At 35.9% G+C, this 21,285-nt stretch overlaps 1 protein-coding gene across 12 annotated transcripts in view; it reads right to left on the bottom strand.

The window, feature by feature from the left end:
- DMD (dystrophin) overlaps nt 1–21,285 on the bottom strand; it is a 2,447,064-nt gene that overhangs the window by 961,044 nt on the left and 1,464,735 nt on the right. For all 12 annotated transcript variants that reach the window (XM_049872854.1, XM_049872851.1, XM_049872858.1 and 9 more), the window contains one exon: nt 2,074–2,249. In XM_049872854.1, the coding sequence (XP_049728811.1) occupies nt 2,074–2,249 (176 nt within the window). The remainder of the gene's footprint in view (nt 1–2,073; nt 2,250–21,285) is intronic.

Below are 21,285 nucleotides of genomic sequence, written 5' to 3'. Positions count from 1 at the left end.
CAATTATAGCCAAATCCCTTGCTGTAATTAACCTACAATTTGTATAATATTTTACAACAGAGTCAGCATGTACCACTTTCTTATAAACTTAGAAGGCTCTAAAATTTTACAGCTTATTTGATAAAATAGACATATTGTCCCATCTTCATTTTTAAGTTAAGTAGCAGATAACAAGATTTGGAAATTTCCAGTGAAAAAAAAAGACATCAGAGTGAATATTAATACAGTCTATCCAAATAGTAGATGAACGAGATATTTAAAATAAGAAACAACACTTTATATATAATAAAGAAAAAATAATTTTCCAATCATAAAGTGATCGAATTAAAAAAATGCTTTTAAAGCATGCTATTCAGTTTTCTTTAATCTTCTCATCCATTAACATCTTATTTTAGACTAGACAGGGCCTAGTTCAAAACTGACATTATACAGGTTTAAACCTGCTCAAAGTGTAAACATACAGTTATTTAAATAATGGAACAGTTACATATTTAATAGAAGGATTTCAATTTGGAAAAAAAAAAAGGTAGAACTTGCCCAAGGAAGCAGTTTAACTGGAAAGTTTGGATCTTTATTTTATGCTATCGATATATAATCAGAAAAAATACTTCCTAAACCAAAATTTGAAATAAAAATATTTTTATATAATGATGTTATTTTTTAACTTTAGCAGGATAAGTGTGTGTGTGTAGGTCAACTAACATGTGCATTTTGTACCAAAACCAAAAACCAAACCCTTTGCCCTCGAGTTGATTCCAATTCATAGCAACCCTATAGGACAGAGTAGAACTGCCCCATACGGTTTCCAAGGAGCGCCTGGTGGATTCGAACCGTTGACCTTTTGGTTAGCAGCCGTAGCTCTTAACCACTATGCTACCAGGGTTTCCCCATTTTGTACAGGAATGTGAATTATATCTAGTTTCTGAATAATACAACACGAGCAAAAGAGGCAAGAGGAAGTGGGCAAAGACAATGGGCATAATTCTAAAACCTTCTTTCTAATACATTCTAACCAAAGACATTTATCAATGGGTTCAGTTTCCTGAATATTACAACCCACCTATTATGTATTATGTATACGGTGGCACAGTGGTTAAAGCACTCAGCTACTAACCAAAAGGCTGGCAGTTCGGACTCACCAGCCCCTCCACGGGAGAAAGATGTGGCAGTCCGCTTCCTTAAAGATTACAGCCTTGGAAACCCTATAGGGCAGTTCTACTCTGTCCTACAGGGTCTCTATGAGTCCAAATGGACTCCTTGGCGGTGGGTTTGTGTGTATGTGTGTGTGTGTGTATAGATGACAGGTAGGAAGCAAAGGCTTGGCAACAGAACTGAGTTTCGTTGCTACAACAATAGTCTCATTTGGTTAATAAAGGCCAAGCCCTCCCTTATGAAACAAGAAACATTAGCATTAACAATTGGAAGCATAATACAAAATCCCATTTATAATATATCTATGCCTTCCAACTGCAGCAGGGTACATTTGGCTTTCTGTGCTTTCAATACATTCCAAGGGAAAGTTAAATGATGATTACATTCAACAATAACCTTTTGGGGTTTTGTTCTCCTCTTTAGATTTGAACATTTTCAATCCCGATCGCTCTACAAGAATGTACAAATGTAGTAGAACTAAATGTAAATAAAACTATCATGTTTTTTCAGCATCATACTCATATTCATAAAGCAGTTAAAAAATCTTGCCAAAGACCTGTCTTCCCTACAAAATACCCATTTATAAGTTTTCCCTCATCTTCTTTAAAAAAAAATTGTGTCTCAGCTTGTTAAAGTTGGGATATTATAAAGACATTCATATTTAAACAATCACGTGATGAACTAAAAATAAAGTTGAAAGTTTAAAATTTCAGGAAAACATTGCTTATTTAAGTTGCAACAACTACATATTTTAAGTATATGAGAAAAAGAAATAAAAACATTATTGCCACTAAGTGTTGATGGGCTCCTTAATGTGAATTTCTTTCACCCTGCCTATAAGTTTCTTCATGAAATCTGTTTAAGGACAGCTTAAATAGCTCCTTGCAATTTCTTGAATGCCTATTTCATCTGTCACCCTACCTCTTTTTTCTTTCTGCCAGCTGTTTGCAGACCTCCTGCCACCGCTGATTCAGGTTTCCCAATTTTTCCTGTAGAATATTCGCATCTGTTTTTGAGGACTGTTGAATTATTTCTTCCCCAGTTGCATTCAATGTCCTGACAACAGTTTGCCGGTGCCTGATGCCATCCTGGAGTTCCTGTAAGATATCAAAAAGGCAAAACAGAAATGAAGCCCCATGTCTTTTTATTGGAGAAAAGATTAAACAATGTGCTACCACAGGCAGTTTGACTGGGAAAGAAATAAAAAAGCTCCATGTGAAAGTTTTTGTATGGCACTGACATGCCCATATCCAAAGAATACAAGACAGAGAGACACCTTTTTTATGTGTCAGTAAAAGGCACCCTCTCAGTTCAGCTCCAGTTTTTATTTTTGTAAAGCTTGTCAGCTGGAGGATGTTATAATGTCCTACAAATCAATTAGTTGGAAACCTTCTCAAGAACGAATTCAATTTCTTGTCCCCAGAATGATGTTCCATGTTTAATAGTCTATGAAGTGTTGTTAAATTTAAGCGTGAATTAAGTATTCGGATTTCTTAGTGACTGTCAACACGAAAGGTGAAAAACAGCAAACATAGTTTAACAATAGCAATGAAAAAAAATTTAAACAAAGAAGTCATTGTTACATTAGAAGCGAATTTATTTTAGATTCTATATGCACCAATGTATTTTCCATTATAAAACCACATAAAACTGAGAATTAATTGCTTTTGGGGGCAGCCTATAAAGAGATCCCTATGGTGCAGTAATAAATTTTAAAATAATCTATTGCCACCAGAACATTTTTATGAGTCACTGATGGTGTCAACCTGAAATATCTTCTATTTTTGAATCCTGAATAAAATGTGAAGAGTAAAGTGTCAGAGAAATAGTTCCATTAAAAAAAGAGATGAATATAAGCAAGTATGCATAAAAATGAAAATGCTTTTTTACAATAAAATAAAAATGATAATTAATCTACCTTTTTTTAATATAGAATTTGTAAGACAATTAAGCTAACACATTTACTGAACCTGGAGTTCAGAAAAACGAAACAATATATGTGAGCTTGAGGGACCTACTACACATAAATCTAAATGATTCCCAAATCCTTATATTACTGATGGAATATCATCAGTATGCAGATACTCTCCTGATAGATGTGATTCAAATTGTCTAATATTCTCCTACCCCTTGACCTAATACAAAGCTCATAGTAGACTCCATGACCTGTGTGCCAAATGAATGAATGAATACATAAATGAATGCTTTCTGATACTTGGTCAGACCTCCCTTAGACTCATTCCACATAAACTGCCTGTTTTTTGTTGTTTGTTTTGTTTTACTGTTTTGGTGTAATGGTATTTTTGAATACTAGAATTTTTGGTAACACACATTTAGCACTTAAAAGACTCCATAAACCATGAAAAGTGATAATAAAGCCATTATTCCAAGGACCCAGTGCCTCAAGGTGAGTATAAAACTATGCACAGGTATTGAACTATTTGTAAGCTGTCCTGACCATACTCTCTTGAATGCTCATGAGGTGAACTCCAGTAAACATGCAATATTTCCTTGTGACTAGCTGACTTTACTCCATTGCTTATATCTCACTCTTTACCACCTGTTTAGACCAGTTTTGCATGTGACAGTCATTGCTTAGCAATAGGTACACACAGTCATAACAAACTGTCTATATTCGCATTACACTGTAAATTCCTTGAGGACAGAGATTATGTCTTATTTACCATTGTGTCCCTATTGCTTAACACAATACCTGGTGCTTAAGGGGTTTTCATTAAGTATCTGTTGAGTGATTGCAGGAATCTATGAACAAAGGAAAGGAGAAAGGAAGAGAGGGTGGAACAGAGGAAAGAATGGAGGAAGGGAGGAAGGAAATACAGAAAGAAGGGAGGGAAGGAGAAACAGAGGAAGGAAAGAAGGGAGAGAGAGGGAAGGAAGGAAGTTCAGTCTCATCATTGCCATGGCATTATTAGTATTAAAACTTAGCAGTGGGCCTCCTAAAGATTAAAAGAAATAAGCGTAAATGTCTCAGTCTTAGGCAGTGTACAATCTAGTTGAGGAGATTAGACACAGTTGAAAAGGATAAATTGCTATACTATATGCCATTGTTGGGTGCCGTTGAGTACGTTTCGACTCTTAGTGACCCCACATGTTGCAGAGTAGGACTGCTCCATAGGATTTTCTTGGCTATAATCTTTAGAGAAGCGGATCACCAGATCTTTCTCCTGCAGAGCTGCTTGGTGGGTTCGAACTCCCAGTCTTTCCGTTATCAGGTGAGTGCTTAATCATTAAAAACCAAAATCCAGATGATCAATAAATGGTAGTTCAAAAGAGGGATGATCTCAGTGGAAGGATGACCAAGAGGGACTTTTGGGAGATTTTTGAAATAAAGAATGGGTAGGACTTAGGTGTCCCTGGATGGTGAAAACAGATTACTAGCTCTGCTGTTAACTGAAAGTGTGGAAGTTCCAGTCCACTCAGAGGTGTCTCACAAGAAAGGCCTGGAAATATATTTCCAAAAACTCAGCCATTGAAAGTCCTAGGGAGCACAGCTCTACTCTGACACACAAGTTGGAGTCAACTCAATGGCAACTTTTTTGTTTGTTTGTTTAGGACTTAGGTACATGGAAAGTCAAGGGCAGCAAGTGCATGGCAGAAGGAAAGGCCTGTTGAGTACAATTTGCAAGATCTGATCAGGAGTACACAGTTAGGCTCTATGTCATTATGTAAGAGCAGGAGTTTAGGAAGAGGTACAAAACACACACACACACACACACACACAAATCCATTGCCACCGAGTCAATTTCAATGAATAACGACCCTATAGAACAAAGTAGAATTGCCCCATTGGTTTTCCAAGGCTGTAAATCTTTATGGAAGCAGACTGCCACATATTTCTCCCAGGGAGCAGCTGGTGGGTTTGAACCATTGACCTTTTGGTTAGTAGCTGAGCATTTAACCACTGTACTACCAGGGCTCCAGGAAAAGGTACAACCCCGGACGTGTATTAGGATCTGTGCAGAGAAGACTACTTTTTTTTTTTTAATTTAGAAGTTTGCAATTCATTCAAAGGTAATAGGAAATGATTCAAGTTTTAAATGTGGGAGAAGGGTACGCATTAAAGCTATATTCTGGATAATTCTGAAGCAGAGTTTAGGTGATCTGTGAGACAGGCTAGAGTTAGATGAACTGTTAAGGAACAATCAAAAGGACTTGGTAACAAACTGGATCATGCAAATATGAGTGACTGTTGGAATGGGGAAAATTTTGCCTAAACCGCAGAAGTCAAGGAGGCATAATGGCTCATATTTGTATCCCCATTGGTGTCCAATGCATACTAAATTATTAATTTATACCTCTTAAAAAATGCATGTGACACACATTCAACGGGTGCTATAGCAGTGTATCTCAACCTTTAATGTGCACACACATTTCCAGGAGATCTTGTTAAAATGCAGATTCTGAATCAGTAGGTGGAGGGGGGGGGCCCAGAGTCTGCACCCTAACAAACTCCCAAGTGATGACTATACTGCTGGTCTGGGGACCACAGTGACTAAGAAGGTGATGGAGTAAATATCTTTTGAATCTGTGAAGTAATCAAAAAAAAAAATCTTATTGCTGGATAGAACGATATCAGTAAGGCTGCTTTGAATTTTTGCTCTCAGCCCCTTTGCTTTGTATTTTTGATCTTGGCCCTTCTGCTTCCTGGCTGATGGCTAGAATGACATTTACAACTCAATTGTAGAATCAACAAGGATTTTATTATTTCCATTTCCCAGATAAGAGATAGACTTGATTAAACTAAGAATGAAGCAATAATTTAAAATTACTAGATCTAAATCTTTATATAAAGTCCCAAATCAGGGCCTTTAGATATTTTTTAAAAATTTTGTGAAAGAGGAGCTCATTAAATAGTCTATTGCATTTGTATTAGAAGATTTTTGTAACCAGGAGAAATATTTACAGTGTTTGCTATACTCAAAGGGAGTTTTTAATGATAAAGTGTAAGACAGTAAATTAATGCATCAAAACAGGAAGTAAAAATATGTACATGGGGCTTTATAGTTAGCCTTGGAGCCCGAAAAAGATAACATTTGATGTACGGATCTAAATGCAAAGCCCCAATCAACTTTATTCACAGTGAAAACCACAAATTAATTCTTACTCTTTAACTTCTAAATATTTTAAGTACTGAATTATTCATTAGCAATGAAATTTCTAAGCTTTGGTATCATAAAAATACTCTATTGTCGTAGGCATCCTTATCTATTACCCTGGCAATTAACATCTAGTTTTAGTTTAGAACAGCAAGACAATCATAATTAAATCTATTGGATTATTCATCTTAGTTAGAAAGCTTATTGTGTTTTGATTCCAATATTAAAGCATTTATTTTTAATCAAGGGTGCATATTAGAAGCTCCCTAGGGAGCTTTTTCTAAAAATAAAAGCCCAGAATTTCACCCTAAACCTACTGAATCAGAATCTATAGGGGCGAGGGGACCAAGGTGTAAAAAACATACTATTTAAAGAAAGATGGGCTAGAGATATGTATAGAGGGCAGGAACCAGGAGGGACATATTTTAGAATTACCACATTATTCTCAACTTCTTTTATGCTTTTTTTAATTTGAGAAGGATCCTTAAATTATATAAAATGACACAGTTACGTATCTAAGTCCTTCAAGTCTAGTCAAATCAGAGGAAGAGAAGAGGAAATATAGGCAAGGAAGGGGTTGTTATATTTTTCTAGAAGGAAGCCTGTGACAGGGAGAAGCCACTACACTTTATATGAAAGCATTGCATAAATACAAAAGTACATCTGCAAAGCTTCCCAAAACTCCATGAAAACACAATAAATGGGAAATAAAAAGTGACAAATGAAGAAAAAGAATAAACTAAGAAGGCATTCTGGAAAATTGTACAATGACAGATTGGATGAGCTATGTAGGAGATAAAGAACTGGCAAACAAGCACAAACTAGGGAGCCAAATAGGAAAAAAGAAGAGATAAAAGGTGATTGGAAGAAAAGTTATAGATTGAGTGAAGGAAAAAAAAAAAAGGAAGGGAAAACAAAGCTTAACTGAGCAAGTAGATGATGTCAATAATCCAATTCTGAGATTTCCTTGTAATTTTGTTAATGAATTATTTTGCGACCTATTAATTTGTGTCTCAGTCTACTGTTTGGTCAAATGAGAATATGTAATAATATGGACCTTGCAAAGAGTTGTGAAACTGGCAGGAAGAATCTTATGGTAGAAATCCATAGAAATAGGGTGCTTTACCTTTTACCTACCATTTGACTCTTTCTGTCCTGCTGTTCTGATTAAGGAAACCCTAGTGTAATAGTGGTTAAATGCTACAGCTGCTAACCAAAAGGTCGGCAGTTCAAATCCACCAGGCACTTCTTGGAAACTCTATGGGGCAGTTCTACTCTGTCCTATAGGGTCGCTGTGAGTTGGAATCAACTCAACGGCAGTGGGTTTAGTTTTTTTTGTTTGTTTGTTTTGGTCCTGATTAAAACCATCCTCGCTATTTCTCCTCATTAGTTCCTAGAATTCAAGTAAGGAACCCCTGGTTGGTGCCAATGATTAAGCACTTGACTACTTGCTGAAAAGCTGGTGGCTTGAACTCAGCCAGAAGTGCCTTGGAGGACAGGCCTAGCAATCTGATTCAAAAAGGTCACAGCCTTGAAAACCCTATGGAGCAGTTCTACCCTGCACATGTGTAGTCGCCCTGAGTCCAGATTGAATCGGCAGCAACCAGCAACAACAGAATCCAAGTATGAGTTTGAAAAATACTTTCTGGTTCTTTTCTCAAAGATAAACAAGTTTGTCTCTTAGTCTCTTATGTTAATTCTTAGACTATATAGTTACCAGTGTCCTCAGAGGTTTGAATATGCTTCAAAAAGTGTCTTTCAATGCTTATCAGATGCTTACTTTTTAGAAGGGAGGCAATACAAGCAGACAAATACCCAAGGCATACAGCAGGCCCAACAGGACACATTCAACAAAGCCTGCCCATGGACTGGACGATTCCATTCTGGTGGAAGAGCTGGTGGCCCTATGAGAGCATCTTGTGAGGTTGACACAGAGATTGAAAGATGACTGAAATTTGGGGGAATTCAGGAATTATAAAGAGGTAGAGAAGGGCAAAGTGGTGAAAAAGTGTATGAGAAAAAGGAAAAGGTGAAAAACAGCTTAGAGAAATGGCAATTTTTGAGTAAAGGATGAAAGGTATAGGAAGTAAGAGTCAAGGCCAGAGGCCAAGGAGAGCCTAGAATGAAGATCCCTACTAACTACAAGACAGAATCTGAACATAACAGCACAGCCGGGAAGGTCTCCCCTCTGCCTTTGCAGCCTGCTCTCCTGCTGCTTCCCCACTTAAACTTTTCCCTCAACTCTCAGTAGAACTCAATGACTTCTACTTCCTTGACCATCCAGCTAAGTTTTGTGCCCTCAGTTAACTCATATTCATCTTTAATAATCAGCTTAGATATCCCCTTTCTGGAGGTCCTTCAAGAACTCCAGGGAGAGCTAAGCGACACTCTTTTGTATTGTTTTCGTTGTTAGCTGCCAATGAGTAGTCCCTGACTCGGGGTGACTCCATGTACCAGGGAAAGAAACACTGCCCCGTCCCGGTCGTATGCCATCCCCATGATGGGTTGTAGACGACCTTTGTGATCTATAGGGTTTTCATTGGATAATTTTCAGAAGCAGATTGCCAGGCCTTTCTTCCTAGTCATCTTAGACTGGAAACTCCACTGAAATCAGTTCAGCATCATAGCCCCCACTGACATATGGGTGGTGTCTGCACATGAGGTGCATTGGCTGGGAATGAAACCTGGATCTTCAGCATGGAAGGAGAGAATTCTGCCAGTGAACCACCAATGTTCCCGCTCTCCTCTGCATAGGAATGTATAAAACGTCATTTCTCTTTAGTGTCATTTCTTGATAGCATTCATGTATGTGTGGGACTTTATAGTTCAGAATTAAGTAATAATGAAGAGGTCTTTTTTTCTTCTTTTAACCATAAAATACTTCTCCAAATTTGAACTTTACTACAGATTAAAGTTTTAGCTAAGGACCTCCAGATCTTTTACTAGTAATTTACAAATTATATCAACTCAAAGAGGGGCAGTCTTTGCAAACGAACAATTGAAAATAAAATGTACCTGTTTAGCCTATTTGTTCTTCTAGTTATGTTTTTACTTTTATTTCAGTAAACATGTATTATGCCCCACAAAGAATAATGCAGAAAACATATGCATGTTTTTGTTAGTTCGTTACAGGAACTAGAAATAGGAGAGGGTCTTGTTAGATTGTGTCTACAACCCTCTTTCTTCCTGTGTGGTGTCATACTAGATATGCTTGTTGACACAATTCCCCCTCTGCTTCTGATAATGGTTGCTATAAAAGAATACTGAGAATTCCTCCTAAAACTAGGATCAGACTGTTTGTTTTCTAAGGCAGACATCCTGCCAAAGAATTACAGGAAAATTATGTACAGTATCGAGTTATTTTAATGGGACTTTACCTAATATCAAATTACAATGAAATTTCTTTTGAATATGTTTATCTCAGCCACATCAGCAAAATATACGTTCATTACGATCACTGCTATTAACATGGATACCAAAGGAATTCATCATAAAATACTTTAAGTACTACATGCTTTGTAAGGTTAGCTCAGGCTGTTTTTCTCTCCTCCCTCAGAAATGCCCTAGGCAAAAAAAAAAATCATGCATTCCTCAATTTCAAGCAGAGATTCAATACAGAGAGTTCCCCAAAAGATATATATGTATATGTGTGTGTATATATATATATATATGAATATATAAAACAAAAAGACAAATCCATTGCCGTCCAGTCAATTCTAACTCATAGCGACCCTATAGGGCAGAGTAGAACTGCCCCTTAGGGTTTTCAAGGAGCTGCGGGTGGCTGGTGGATTTGAATTGCCAACCTTCTTGTTAGTAACTTTAGCTCTTAACCAGTGCACTACCAGGGATTGCTCTCGCTCTGTGTGTATGTGTGTGTATATTTACTATATATATAGTAAATATGGAACACTGATAGCGTAGTGTTTAAGAGTAGGAGCTCGGCTGTTAACCAAAAGGTCAGCAGCCTAGAAACCCTATGGGGCAGTTCTACTCTGTCCTATAGAGTTGCTATGAGTTGGAATCGACTACTTGATGGCAACGGGCTTGGTTTTTTGGTATAGTAAATTTCTGTCTTTCAGGATCTGAAACAGGACTTCAGGTTAATTCTGGCCTCAGACATGTTTTGACATTTGAGCTTCGTTTTTAAAATAATTTGAATGCATTTAGATGGTGCATGCTTACATTCTACTATTCTCTGAAGGCATTTGAATCAGTAACCCTTCCTTTAAATGAAACTGCGGTTATAAAGTACACAACTTTGCAAAGTTAATAGGCTTCACTTTGTTAAAATCAATGCTAGAACCCTTTACATTCACAGGTTTATTCAATCCTTCTTGGCTTCTAAACCATTTACTAGAACTTCAGGTGAAATATCTGAGAACATCTAAGGCCCCCATTTCTCTCCATGTATTTAGATGTTTTTAAGGAAACAAGTTGGCCTTTCTTTGATCAAATAATGGCTCTTATCTATGGCCATGTTTGCTCTCTTATTAAGTAATCCTGGTTTTAGAATACATAATTTCAAGTATGAAATTCTTTCTAAATAATTACTAGCATAGCTTTGGAAACAGTGAGGTATTTCATCATAGAACATACTGCATACAACCAGAAAAGGCTGGATTTCAAGACAATATTTGAAAGGACACATAAATGCATGTATGTGTCTGGGCTAGGGGAGACGGTCAAAAAGAGAAACAGAGAGGAGGTGGTAATTAAGATTACAAATGTCTTAAAGACAGTCTTTTTCATTCGCTATATTACTGAACATGGTGCTAAGCACTGCTTAGCTTAATAATTGCTCAAAAATATTTGTTGATACATTGAGTGGAAAACTGGGAAAGATAATACAGTCCTTTTCATTGGTTTCCCAGTTGGGAAAGGGTCAAAAGGAAAATTTTGAAAAATGTGCAACACTCTAGTATGGAAAAGAGACATTAAAAAGTAATTGTGTTTTATCAAAGTCTCATCTCTTACCACAAACAGCAACTTATCAAAGTAAGATTTAGTGGCTCAGGCTCTTGAGAATGGAAAGGCCCAGGAATACGATAAAGAGAGTTAAAAAAGATCTCTGAGTCTAACATTAATTGATTTTAAACATTTAGCTTAGGGTACAGATCCCCAAGACATCACGTACCAATCCAAATCTAAGCACCCGTTGGCCATCACTAAGCCTTATATGCCCCTCTTGCCAAGTTATGTAGGCATTGAAAACAAGTTGCTCTTTTTTTCCAGTCTTATTTTCAGAGGTTAGGCTTCTTATTTTCAAACTCATTATCTGTTATATGGTAATGTTTCTCTCCTTCATGAAATTAGATGAGAAGTGGAAATGATAAAAACAATTTGTGCATCTCTTGTTGGCTGGATGTATTTCTGGAATAATCAATTACAAGAGTGGATAACTTCCATTATTAGCATATTTATACAATAGCCACAATTTATATCTTATTGAATCATATACGAACCAGAAGAATCTAAGAATAAAACAGCCAAAGGACTTAAGCAAGCTCTCTGTTAGAACATCTAGAAATATCCATGTGACTACCCAAAAAATCAGGAACAGTTAGGAAAAGAGATGAAAACCAACTGTAATGATTTTGGTTTCCTTGTAAATCTAATTTTTGTACAGGAGAAGATTTAATTATCAAATGCAAATATTTCCTTTCCTTTTCTTTTTTTTTTTAACCTAGCGAAGCCCCTCTTTTAAGCTACATCCCAGTAGTTCATGACATTTCCATTTGACTGAAACCTCAAATAAAGCATTTTCAAGCCAAAATTAATATCGCCTCTGAAACATCTCATATTGACTTCACTATTCACCTAAATGACATCTTTATTCTTCTACTTACCAGACTAGAAACCACCAGTTCATCTCTGATTTATTACTTTCTTTCTTTCCCCAATCCAAGTCCTACTGATCTTAACTGTCATTCCTCCTGTTCATTTTATTGTAATTGTTTTCTTTCCAGTCTTGTTGTTCATTAAAGCTCACCTATGTTAGTAATATGTCCTCCTAAAATGTCTTCCCTCAGCTCTTCTCACTCCAAAACATCCTACACCTTCTTTCCAGATTAATCCTCATGATTGACAGGTCTGGTAGCTTTCCTGCTCAAATATGCATACTGAATCATCAGTGCCTGCTTAGATAATATTCAGAACCTCACGACATCCCTGGGAGAAACCTTTCTAGGCTTCTCAAAATGACCTCCTAATTCTTTATCTATGCTTCAGCACAACTGGACAACTCACAATGATGCCCTGATCATTTCCAAGGCCTTTGCCCATCCCCTCTCCTCCATCATGAATGGCCTCATTTCTATGTATGAGATCCACTCATTCAATCCACTAGACCATGAGGTCCATGAGGACAGGAACCATGCCTGTTTTACTCACACTAGTACCTAGCAAAGTGTCTGCTGCATGGTAGTGCTCAAAACACATTTGTTAAATGGATTAATGAAGATATACCCCAAATAGCATTTCCCTTATGAATAAATTCTCAACTAGAAGTTATCCATTAATCCTGTAAAATCCTACTGGCATTTGATTGTGTCTACTTTATGGTGATTTTCATAGTCCATATAAAATTAAATGTCCTTATTTTGATTGGGAGCATATGAATTCCTTTAATGTGGGGATGCTGTCTCCTTTACCTTTGGGTTTTCTACCATGCTAATCAGTTTGTTGATTAAATGACTAAATGAATGAATGAGTCTCTTCCATTGGTATGTTATGAAACTGCAAAAGTGGTGTGTATGTTGAAGGCATCTCTAAGATTACAGCACATGTGGTAAAAATCATGATTAAATTCTATTTCTGTATTTTTAAATACCTACTAGGCTTCTTGGAATGTTATCAGGAAGAACCAGTCCTTGGAGAAGCACATCATGCTTGGTAAAGAAGACCCTCTACAAGATGGACTGACACAATGGCTGCAACAATGGGCTCAAATATAGCAACGATTGTGAGGGCAGGGCAGTGTTTCATATTGTTGTATATAGGGTCGCTATGAGTTGGAACTGACTTGACAGAACCCAACAACAACTAGGCTTCTAACCAACAAATTAGTGCTTATGGCTCTGGAGAGACTTTTGTTAGCAGCTGTTCAAAGAAAATGTAAATATTTAGCACTTCATATTAGTGACAGGGATGGCAAGGGAGCAGTGAATTATAAAGCCAACACACTGCTGCCTGAGGTGCAACACTGGTTTCCAATCGACTCCTTAGAGAAAATAAAAAGAAAGAAAAAAAAGATAACTTTCAATTTCCAAGTTATACCAACATTTCAAAACAATAGTGCTTTCACCTAATAAGAATAAAGGTACAGTCTTGATATATATGAATATGAGTACGTGATATGTATGAATGGGCAACAAATACACGAAAAGATATTTGATATTATTAGTCATCAGAGCAATGCAAATTAAAACCACAATGAGATACCGCTTCACATGCAGTACAGCTGCAAAATGAAAATGAGTGACAAGATCAAAAGTTGGTGAGGATGTAGAGCAAATTGAGCTCTCCATTGTCACCGGTGGGAAGGTGAAATGGTGCTACCACTTTAGAAAACTGTGGCAGTATCTTATAAAGTTAAGCTGCTCCATGCCTAGATATTTACCCAACAGAAATGAAAAAATGTTATCCCAGAAAGACTTGTACACAAACATTCATAGCATCTTACTCATAATAGCCCCAAACTGGAAAGAACCCAAATGACAAATAAGAGAATAGACAACCATGGTTTATTTATACAATGGAAGATTAATCAGCAATAAAAAGGAATGAATTGCTGATACACTCAACAGCTTGGATGAATGTAAAGAATAGTATGATCAAAAGAATGCACACTGTATGGTTACACTCAGCTGAATTCAAGGCAAACCTAATCTATGGTAATAGAATCAGAACAATGGGTGCCTATAGAGTTTGGGAATTGACTGAAAGATAGCATGAGGAAACTTTCTAAGGTGATAGAAATGTCTACATTTTGATTGAGGTGATGGTTTCATGAATGTATACTCTTCACAAGACTTAAATTGTTAAGGGCACTTAAAAACTATGCTTTTCATCTTATGTAAATTTACTTCAATTAAGAAATAAAAACAATATCACCTTCAACTACTTCTCTCTCCTCATATACACACTACCTTAGCCATACGAACAATGAAAATACCCAAGTAATTTAAGTTCTTTCTCTTTCACTTCATGTATTATATATAGATGTTTCTTAAGCAAGAAGAGAACTAACCAAGACACAGGCTGGTTGCCAAACCTTAGTCATTTACAGAACATTTTTTAAGGGTTTCAGAAGACTAATCGGGTTATTTGGTGACAGATTCAGTGAACCATCAGGAATATTATACTATTCACTGTTTTATCCCCATACATGATGAAGGAGCCCTGGTGGGGCGGTAGTCAAGAGCTCAGCTGCTAACCAAAAGGTCGGCAATGACGGATTTGGACAATGTATAAGACATGTAAATTGAAGTCCATATTTCAGAAAAATGTGTGTGTGTGTTATGTTTATTAGATTAAAAAAAAAAGTTGTCACTGAGTCAATTCCGACTCATAGTGACCCTATAGGACAGAGTAGAACTGCCCCACAGTTTCTAAGGAGCGCCTGGTGGATTCAAACTCCCAACCTTTTGGTTAGCAGCCATAACTCTTAACCACTATGCCACCAGGGTTTCCAAGAAGGAAATAATTATAATAATCCCATGATCCTAAATTTTAAAAGAAGAAATGGCTCAAAAGGCATGTGAGGCTTTCAAGAATAAAATTTTGACAATATAATGGCAAATGATGACAATAAGTATGAAAAAAGTGGGTGGTGTTTAATGAGACTCATGTCACTACACGGGGGATCCTCAACTACGCGCAGATTCTCAAAGGGTATGAGCATGGGATAAAAGGAGGGACATATAACCTAGGGCATATATTAAAAGAACAACATAGGACTGCATAAACAGTGAGGGAAATCCAAGTCTGAAAATAATTGAGGCTTGTGATCATATTAAAGGCAACATTCAGGGCCTTTTTACTTCTGTTTGGGGAAAAAAGAACCAGAAAGATGTATGTCCACCGATTGGGGTAGAGGGGGGAAGGTTAGGAATAGAGGTGACACAGAAATTAGAACTACTCAGCTCCTCTGCTTGTCTGCTCTGTCAAGGAGAATGTTCATCAGACTGGAAAAGGCATAACTGCAGAGAGAAATGAAGCCCAAAATAGGTGAGGGAATTTTTAAAAAGCACCTTGCTGCTCTAAATGAGGTAAAAGTCTCTGGCCCCAGACCAATTATATTCCAGAGAAACGCGAGAACTCGCACAATGTGGTTCTACCCTGCTGTCAGTGGTCTTTGAGGCACTATGTTAACACTGGAGATGGGTGAATGTCATCCCAATTTTCAAAAATGGGAAGTCGCTGCAACTGCTTTCCAACTGTTCCTGTTAAAGAGCATTTCTGGATGACTTCACAAGGAGCAAACAAATACTTGTGAACCAAGATCATGTGGAAGCACCTGATCTGGGTTTGTATGACAACTTGTTCTTCTGGTGGAAATGGGGGCCTGTATTTGTGGTTTAATCCCCTTGATAGTACTTAAATTGAAATCCACATTTCTGTAAAACAAAATAACTTCTTTTTTCAGCTAATAAAATTGTCCCCAGTTCTTAGAAAGAAGTAACTACATAAGGAGTTCACTGTGTTCTACAAGGAGCAACATGATGTCCAATTGAACCAATGTGAGGCCCTCTAAATAATGATGACCACCACCAGTCTGTCAGTTTGTTGTACCGTAGTGGCTTGCGTGTTGCTCTGATGCCGGAATTTATGCTCCCAGTATTTCAAATACCTGTAGAAGCCATTCATAGGGGACAGGTTTCAGGGAAGCTTCCAGACTAAGAGACTAGAGAGAAAGGCCTGGATATCTACTTCCAAAAATTAGCCAACGAAAACCTTATGGATTACAACAGAATATTGTTCAATATGGTGCTAGATAATGAGCCTCCTAGGTTGGAAGGGACTACACAATAACTGCAACAATGGACTCAAACATACCAATGATCGTGAAGATGGCGCAAGCCCAGGCAAGGTTTCGTTCTGTTATACATAAGGTCACCAGGAGTTGGAGTCAACTCTACAGCAACTAATAACAACAACAAAGACAAATATGGATGGAAACTACGATCTGGTATATGACCCATTTTGTTTATTTGTCCTAGCAACGACATAGTTCCTCTACCTAAGAACAGAGCAAGTGGAAATAAAATTACAGGGGCACTGAGGAATCTACATAGGAGAATGGTTTTCTCAAAAGACAGTCACATAAGAAGTAGACTACATGAATGTCCAGAAAAACGTTAAAGATGTTCTCTGGGAAATGAGATTATTAGTGATTTGTATTTGATTTTGTCTTTCGCCATTTTGAATGCATTTTTACAAGGAAAAAGTTTAATTTTATAATCAGAAAAAATAACGCTATATTGAATTCATATAGTTTTATTCACACAGGACATTTTATTTAGATTTTTACTTAGGATTGAGAGAATAGACAGTCTGTCACAGGGCTGTATTTTAATTATTATAATGCAATATTCATAAGTTAGATTTTGTCCCATTTTATATACTAAAGTAGCACCAGCTGTAAATATAATTCACTACATTATCTCCTTCTGATCTCACTAAAGTTACTTAATGGTATAGTCATGTAGACTGAGCAAAACCCGTCAAAGATCCAAAACAATAATTTAGTACTTCTCAAGTAACATTATTAACCTCTTCTAATATTGTAATTTCATAGCTTTCTTTAAGGGTATCTTCCTACATCACAGTTTTGAATAAGTCAATGTCTATCATGGAACTATCTGGGGATACGTGTTGTTAAAAATTTCCACAGGTTCAGATTCCTTGATCATGTCCTATGATCATACTTCCTTTTGTAGAAACAGAAACAAATACACATATGTTAGAGAAATATCTGCAAAGAGATCTAATTTTGTTTTGACATTCTGAACAAAAGCTAATAAGTAGTGTCATGATTTGGAGGTATTTCCTCAAAACTCCCATGTTTAGGTCCTTTTTCTTATCCTTGGTCTTAACATAAATTTTTAGTCTGTACCTTTCCTCATTTCAATTTTTTTCTGTTAATACTTCATCTTATAATGTGGAATTTTGCTATATGCTATCTCAAATCCTTTGTGGATTAAAAAAGGACATACATAGAATCTAAAACACAATTTGCTCCTTTAAATAAGCAATTTACATGTTTTACTCAGTAAAGATAAAAAAAATAAGGCTACCTTAAGTATTCCACATTTAAAGGAATATCTGTAAAAAAAAAGAGGGAATAGGACCAATCTGAGACATTTACAATATAGTCTACACTCAACAACTCAAATATCTACCTACTCATCTCCCCTGGTATACTCTTTTGTTAAAACCAGCAGTGGCACTTTATTGTATAGAAAATCTGTGTTAAACAAGCCAAGTATTATTAATGTTATGCTAAGAAAATAATTACAATTATCTTATTGTAATAATATGCTAACTTTATAAACTTTATAAAGTATTGCCGGATGATTATTTTATTTGAAACCCACACACATATATGAAACAGGCAAAAAATGTGTTATCATCCCCATGTTAAAGCTGACAAATTTGGAGCCTAAATGATTTGTCCAAGTTGTCTGCTGTTTATCGGACCCAGGCCCAGGCAGATTGTCACAGCATTTTCATGAGTGCTGACTCTTTTTTGACTTGAATACTCAGATATTACAGAGAGAATCAGACACATGAAAAGTAGAAAATACACAGGATTCGGCAAATTGCATACACATTCAAATTAATGTGAGAATAATAAACCAAGTGTCTCATTATTATTGCTCTTTTCCTCAGGGGAAAAAGATGATTTGAAACAGAGTGTCCTATTAAACATCTATTTTGTTTTTATATTTTGATAATAGTGTTATATCCAATTCAATGTAATCATTATGTAAAAAATAATAATAATGTGTGGCAAAAGAATGAAAAGTATCAACCCAGAATATAGTTGGAGCTGATACAGAGAGAACCACAGGATCCCTAGATTAGATTACACGTCTTTGCAAAGCCGCTATATTAGAATGTCATGCTGACGTGATCCTTGATAATGCATTTAATGGCTAAAGTACGCAAAGTGAAGATTTGGGGAGAGTTCATTGCATCTAATTTTCTGTTTTCCTTTGTAACAAGAAGTTGAATGATTAAATTGTGGTACTTCTGCTGTTAAGCTTAATGAAAATTTTGTCCACTATCAATCAAATGGATCTTTTCTTTATTTGTGGTCAAAACAAATATGCTCAAAAGTCATTTATTTTTTGTTGAAAAGTCTTGTACTAACATGATGAAAAAACACAAACAAGGCTCTAATTTCTTTCAGATGCAGTTGCTGGCAAGATATGCGCTGGAGGGTAGGGGAAGTTTTATCCTTATGTTTATATAATTCAGGTTCTATAGATCGATCAGGTGTGGTACAAATGGATAGGTTTTTAACAAGCATCTTTCAATGAGTAATATTGGCCATTCTTCAGAAATGAATATATATGTACTACTTTTTTCGCTATAAAAACACCAGATTGAATGAGGCTCATCTGAAATGTTGCTGTAATAATGCGCTGTGTACCCTGGCCAAGAGTGGGGTGGTTTTTCTCATCGTGTTCTTGGAGGCATTGGTTATACTGGGATAAGGACAGGTCAACATACCACATGACATGCCATGTAAACAAATGATATAAAAACAACAATTTCATTTTTCAAGTATTTAAAAATCATATTTTCTTTTAATAATCTCTTTAAGTTTTTAGAAACAATATGAGAGAGTAGATGTAGTCACAAAGTACTATCATTTCTTTCAAAAGGAGAAGAATTCACAAAAACACAAGCCAAGAAACCTCAGAAGAGAACATTAAACTCAAAAAAAAAAAAAAAAAAAACTACTGCTTTTCTTAATTTAGTACATGAAGGTGGTTGTGTGAAACGCTGTCAGTCATAACTGACAGAGCCAGAAACAAATCTTCTGCATGAAGGTTTAGAGTTCTTTACACAGAGCATCACATCCTACAATTGCCAATGTTAGCATTATTAAAAAAAATTATATGTATGGTCACGTAAAATAAATGTATTTTAAAAATTTATAATTTTTTTGAATTATGAAAGTTAACATTTAGCAAAAGATGTATGTTGCCTCTATATAATAGCCTTTTGGGTAAGTGTGGACTAACTCGACAGATCTCTTACATGCTTAAACAGTAATATTTGAATTTAAAATGACAAACAACATTATTACTTTAGTTGTAGATATTTAAATGCGCAGAAGTAAGAAATACGGTAAACATTTGTCTACAAGACTAAGCATATTAATTAATTTGTTCGATAAATATTTATTGAATATATTGCACCCTACATCAGACAGTTCCTGACCTCATGCCATTCCTATGTGGGCATAGAGACAAATAATAAAGAGACAAAGAAAGAAAGAATGAAATGTCTGCATGTGCAAGCACACACACGTGCACACATGCATACAAACGGTGATAAGTAGTAGGAAGAAAAAACACAGGATGCTGTGAGAGAGAATAATAAAAAGAAATACCCAATAAGTTGCAAAATAGTTAGACGTTACAACTTTGGATTTTTAGGTGGTCTAAGAAGCTTTTGGGATGAGGTCAATGAAATGAGAAATGTGCAAAGAATGGGAGAACTATCTATCCAGATTCAGGAAAAAGGATGTTTAAGAAGTTCTCTAGTCAAGAAAGTACTTGACATGTCTGACTAAAAAGAAGCTGAAAGAAAACAACAGTGGCTGGAGCCTCTTGGAAGCAGGGAAGGGTGGCATGAAATGAATTTAAATGTACAGATTTACATACAAGAATGATCACTGAAATGACCAAAATTTGAACATAATCCAAATGCTCAATAATTGGAGAATAATTAAGTTACTTATTTATAATCATATTTGGGATTTTATTATATTGCATTTTAAAATTAAATTAAGAACATAAAGTAGAATGAAATATTAAAGAAGATAAAATGTTAAATAAAAGAGAACAAAACAGTGTATGTAATAGTGCTTCTTTTTTTATAGAAAAAAAAAAAAACTGAAAATAGTTGAAAGGCTGAAATCAAAGTTAAAACCTAGTAAAAATGGCAATGTATGGACAGAAAGACTACATGGATATTTTAATTTTTAAAATATTTCCATGCATTTTCAAAAATTTTCTACACTGATATTTGAAAATCATAAGCAAAAATGAAAAGCTAAACATAAAATGCAACCACCATATTACCTATCCCCAAATATTAAAAACAAGCTTAAATGGATGGAGAAGCTAATAATATACCACTCCTGTGTGCATGTTCACGTGGAGAACAATACTCAAGACAAAGTGTTTGATCACTGTTAACTATGACAAAAAATGGAGTGTGTCTATATATGTTTGTGGGGAGGGAGAGTCTTATCTATCTATCCGTCTGTCTACCTGTCTACCTACCTACCCACCCAGCCACTCACCCAGCCACCCACCCAGCCACCCACCCAGCCACCCACCCATCTATCCATATACCTGTGATTTGTCGATGATGCATAAAAGACATTTAAAATAATATTTGCTATTGAGCTTTATCTAAAACTCACTATTTTTCATTTATAAAGCCAAACAATTAAGACTTCTATATGCATTCATGAGTGTTGGAAAAAAATGTTTAAATACCTATTTGGTAAAAAGATTTAGGTATTAGCTTGTCGTCTTCTCTTGGCATAGGAAAAGAATGAAAAGATCACAACAGTATTCAAGTACTCTGATCTTTATGTTCAAAAGCTCTTTCTCTTTTTTACATCTATTCTGCTTTACTGAAGTATACCATTTTTTGAAACAGAGGTAACACCAAAAATAATAAAACAACTTCTAAGTATTTTGAAAAAAAAAATCAGTAGTAACTCTCACCCACTGTTTATTTTCTAGCACAGATCTAAATAACT

The sequence above is a fragment of the Elephas maximus genome, chromosome X (genome assembly GCF_024166365.1).
Source record: "Elephas maximus indicus isolate mEleMax1 chromosome X, mEleMax1 primary haplotype, whole genome shotgun sequence".
Lineage (NCBI taxonomy): Eukaryota > Metazoa > Chordata > Mammalia > Proboscidea > Elephantidae > Elephas > Elephas maximus.
Note: the sequence above shows the minus strand (reverse complement) of the source record. Positions and strands in the feature narration are given on the sequence as shown.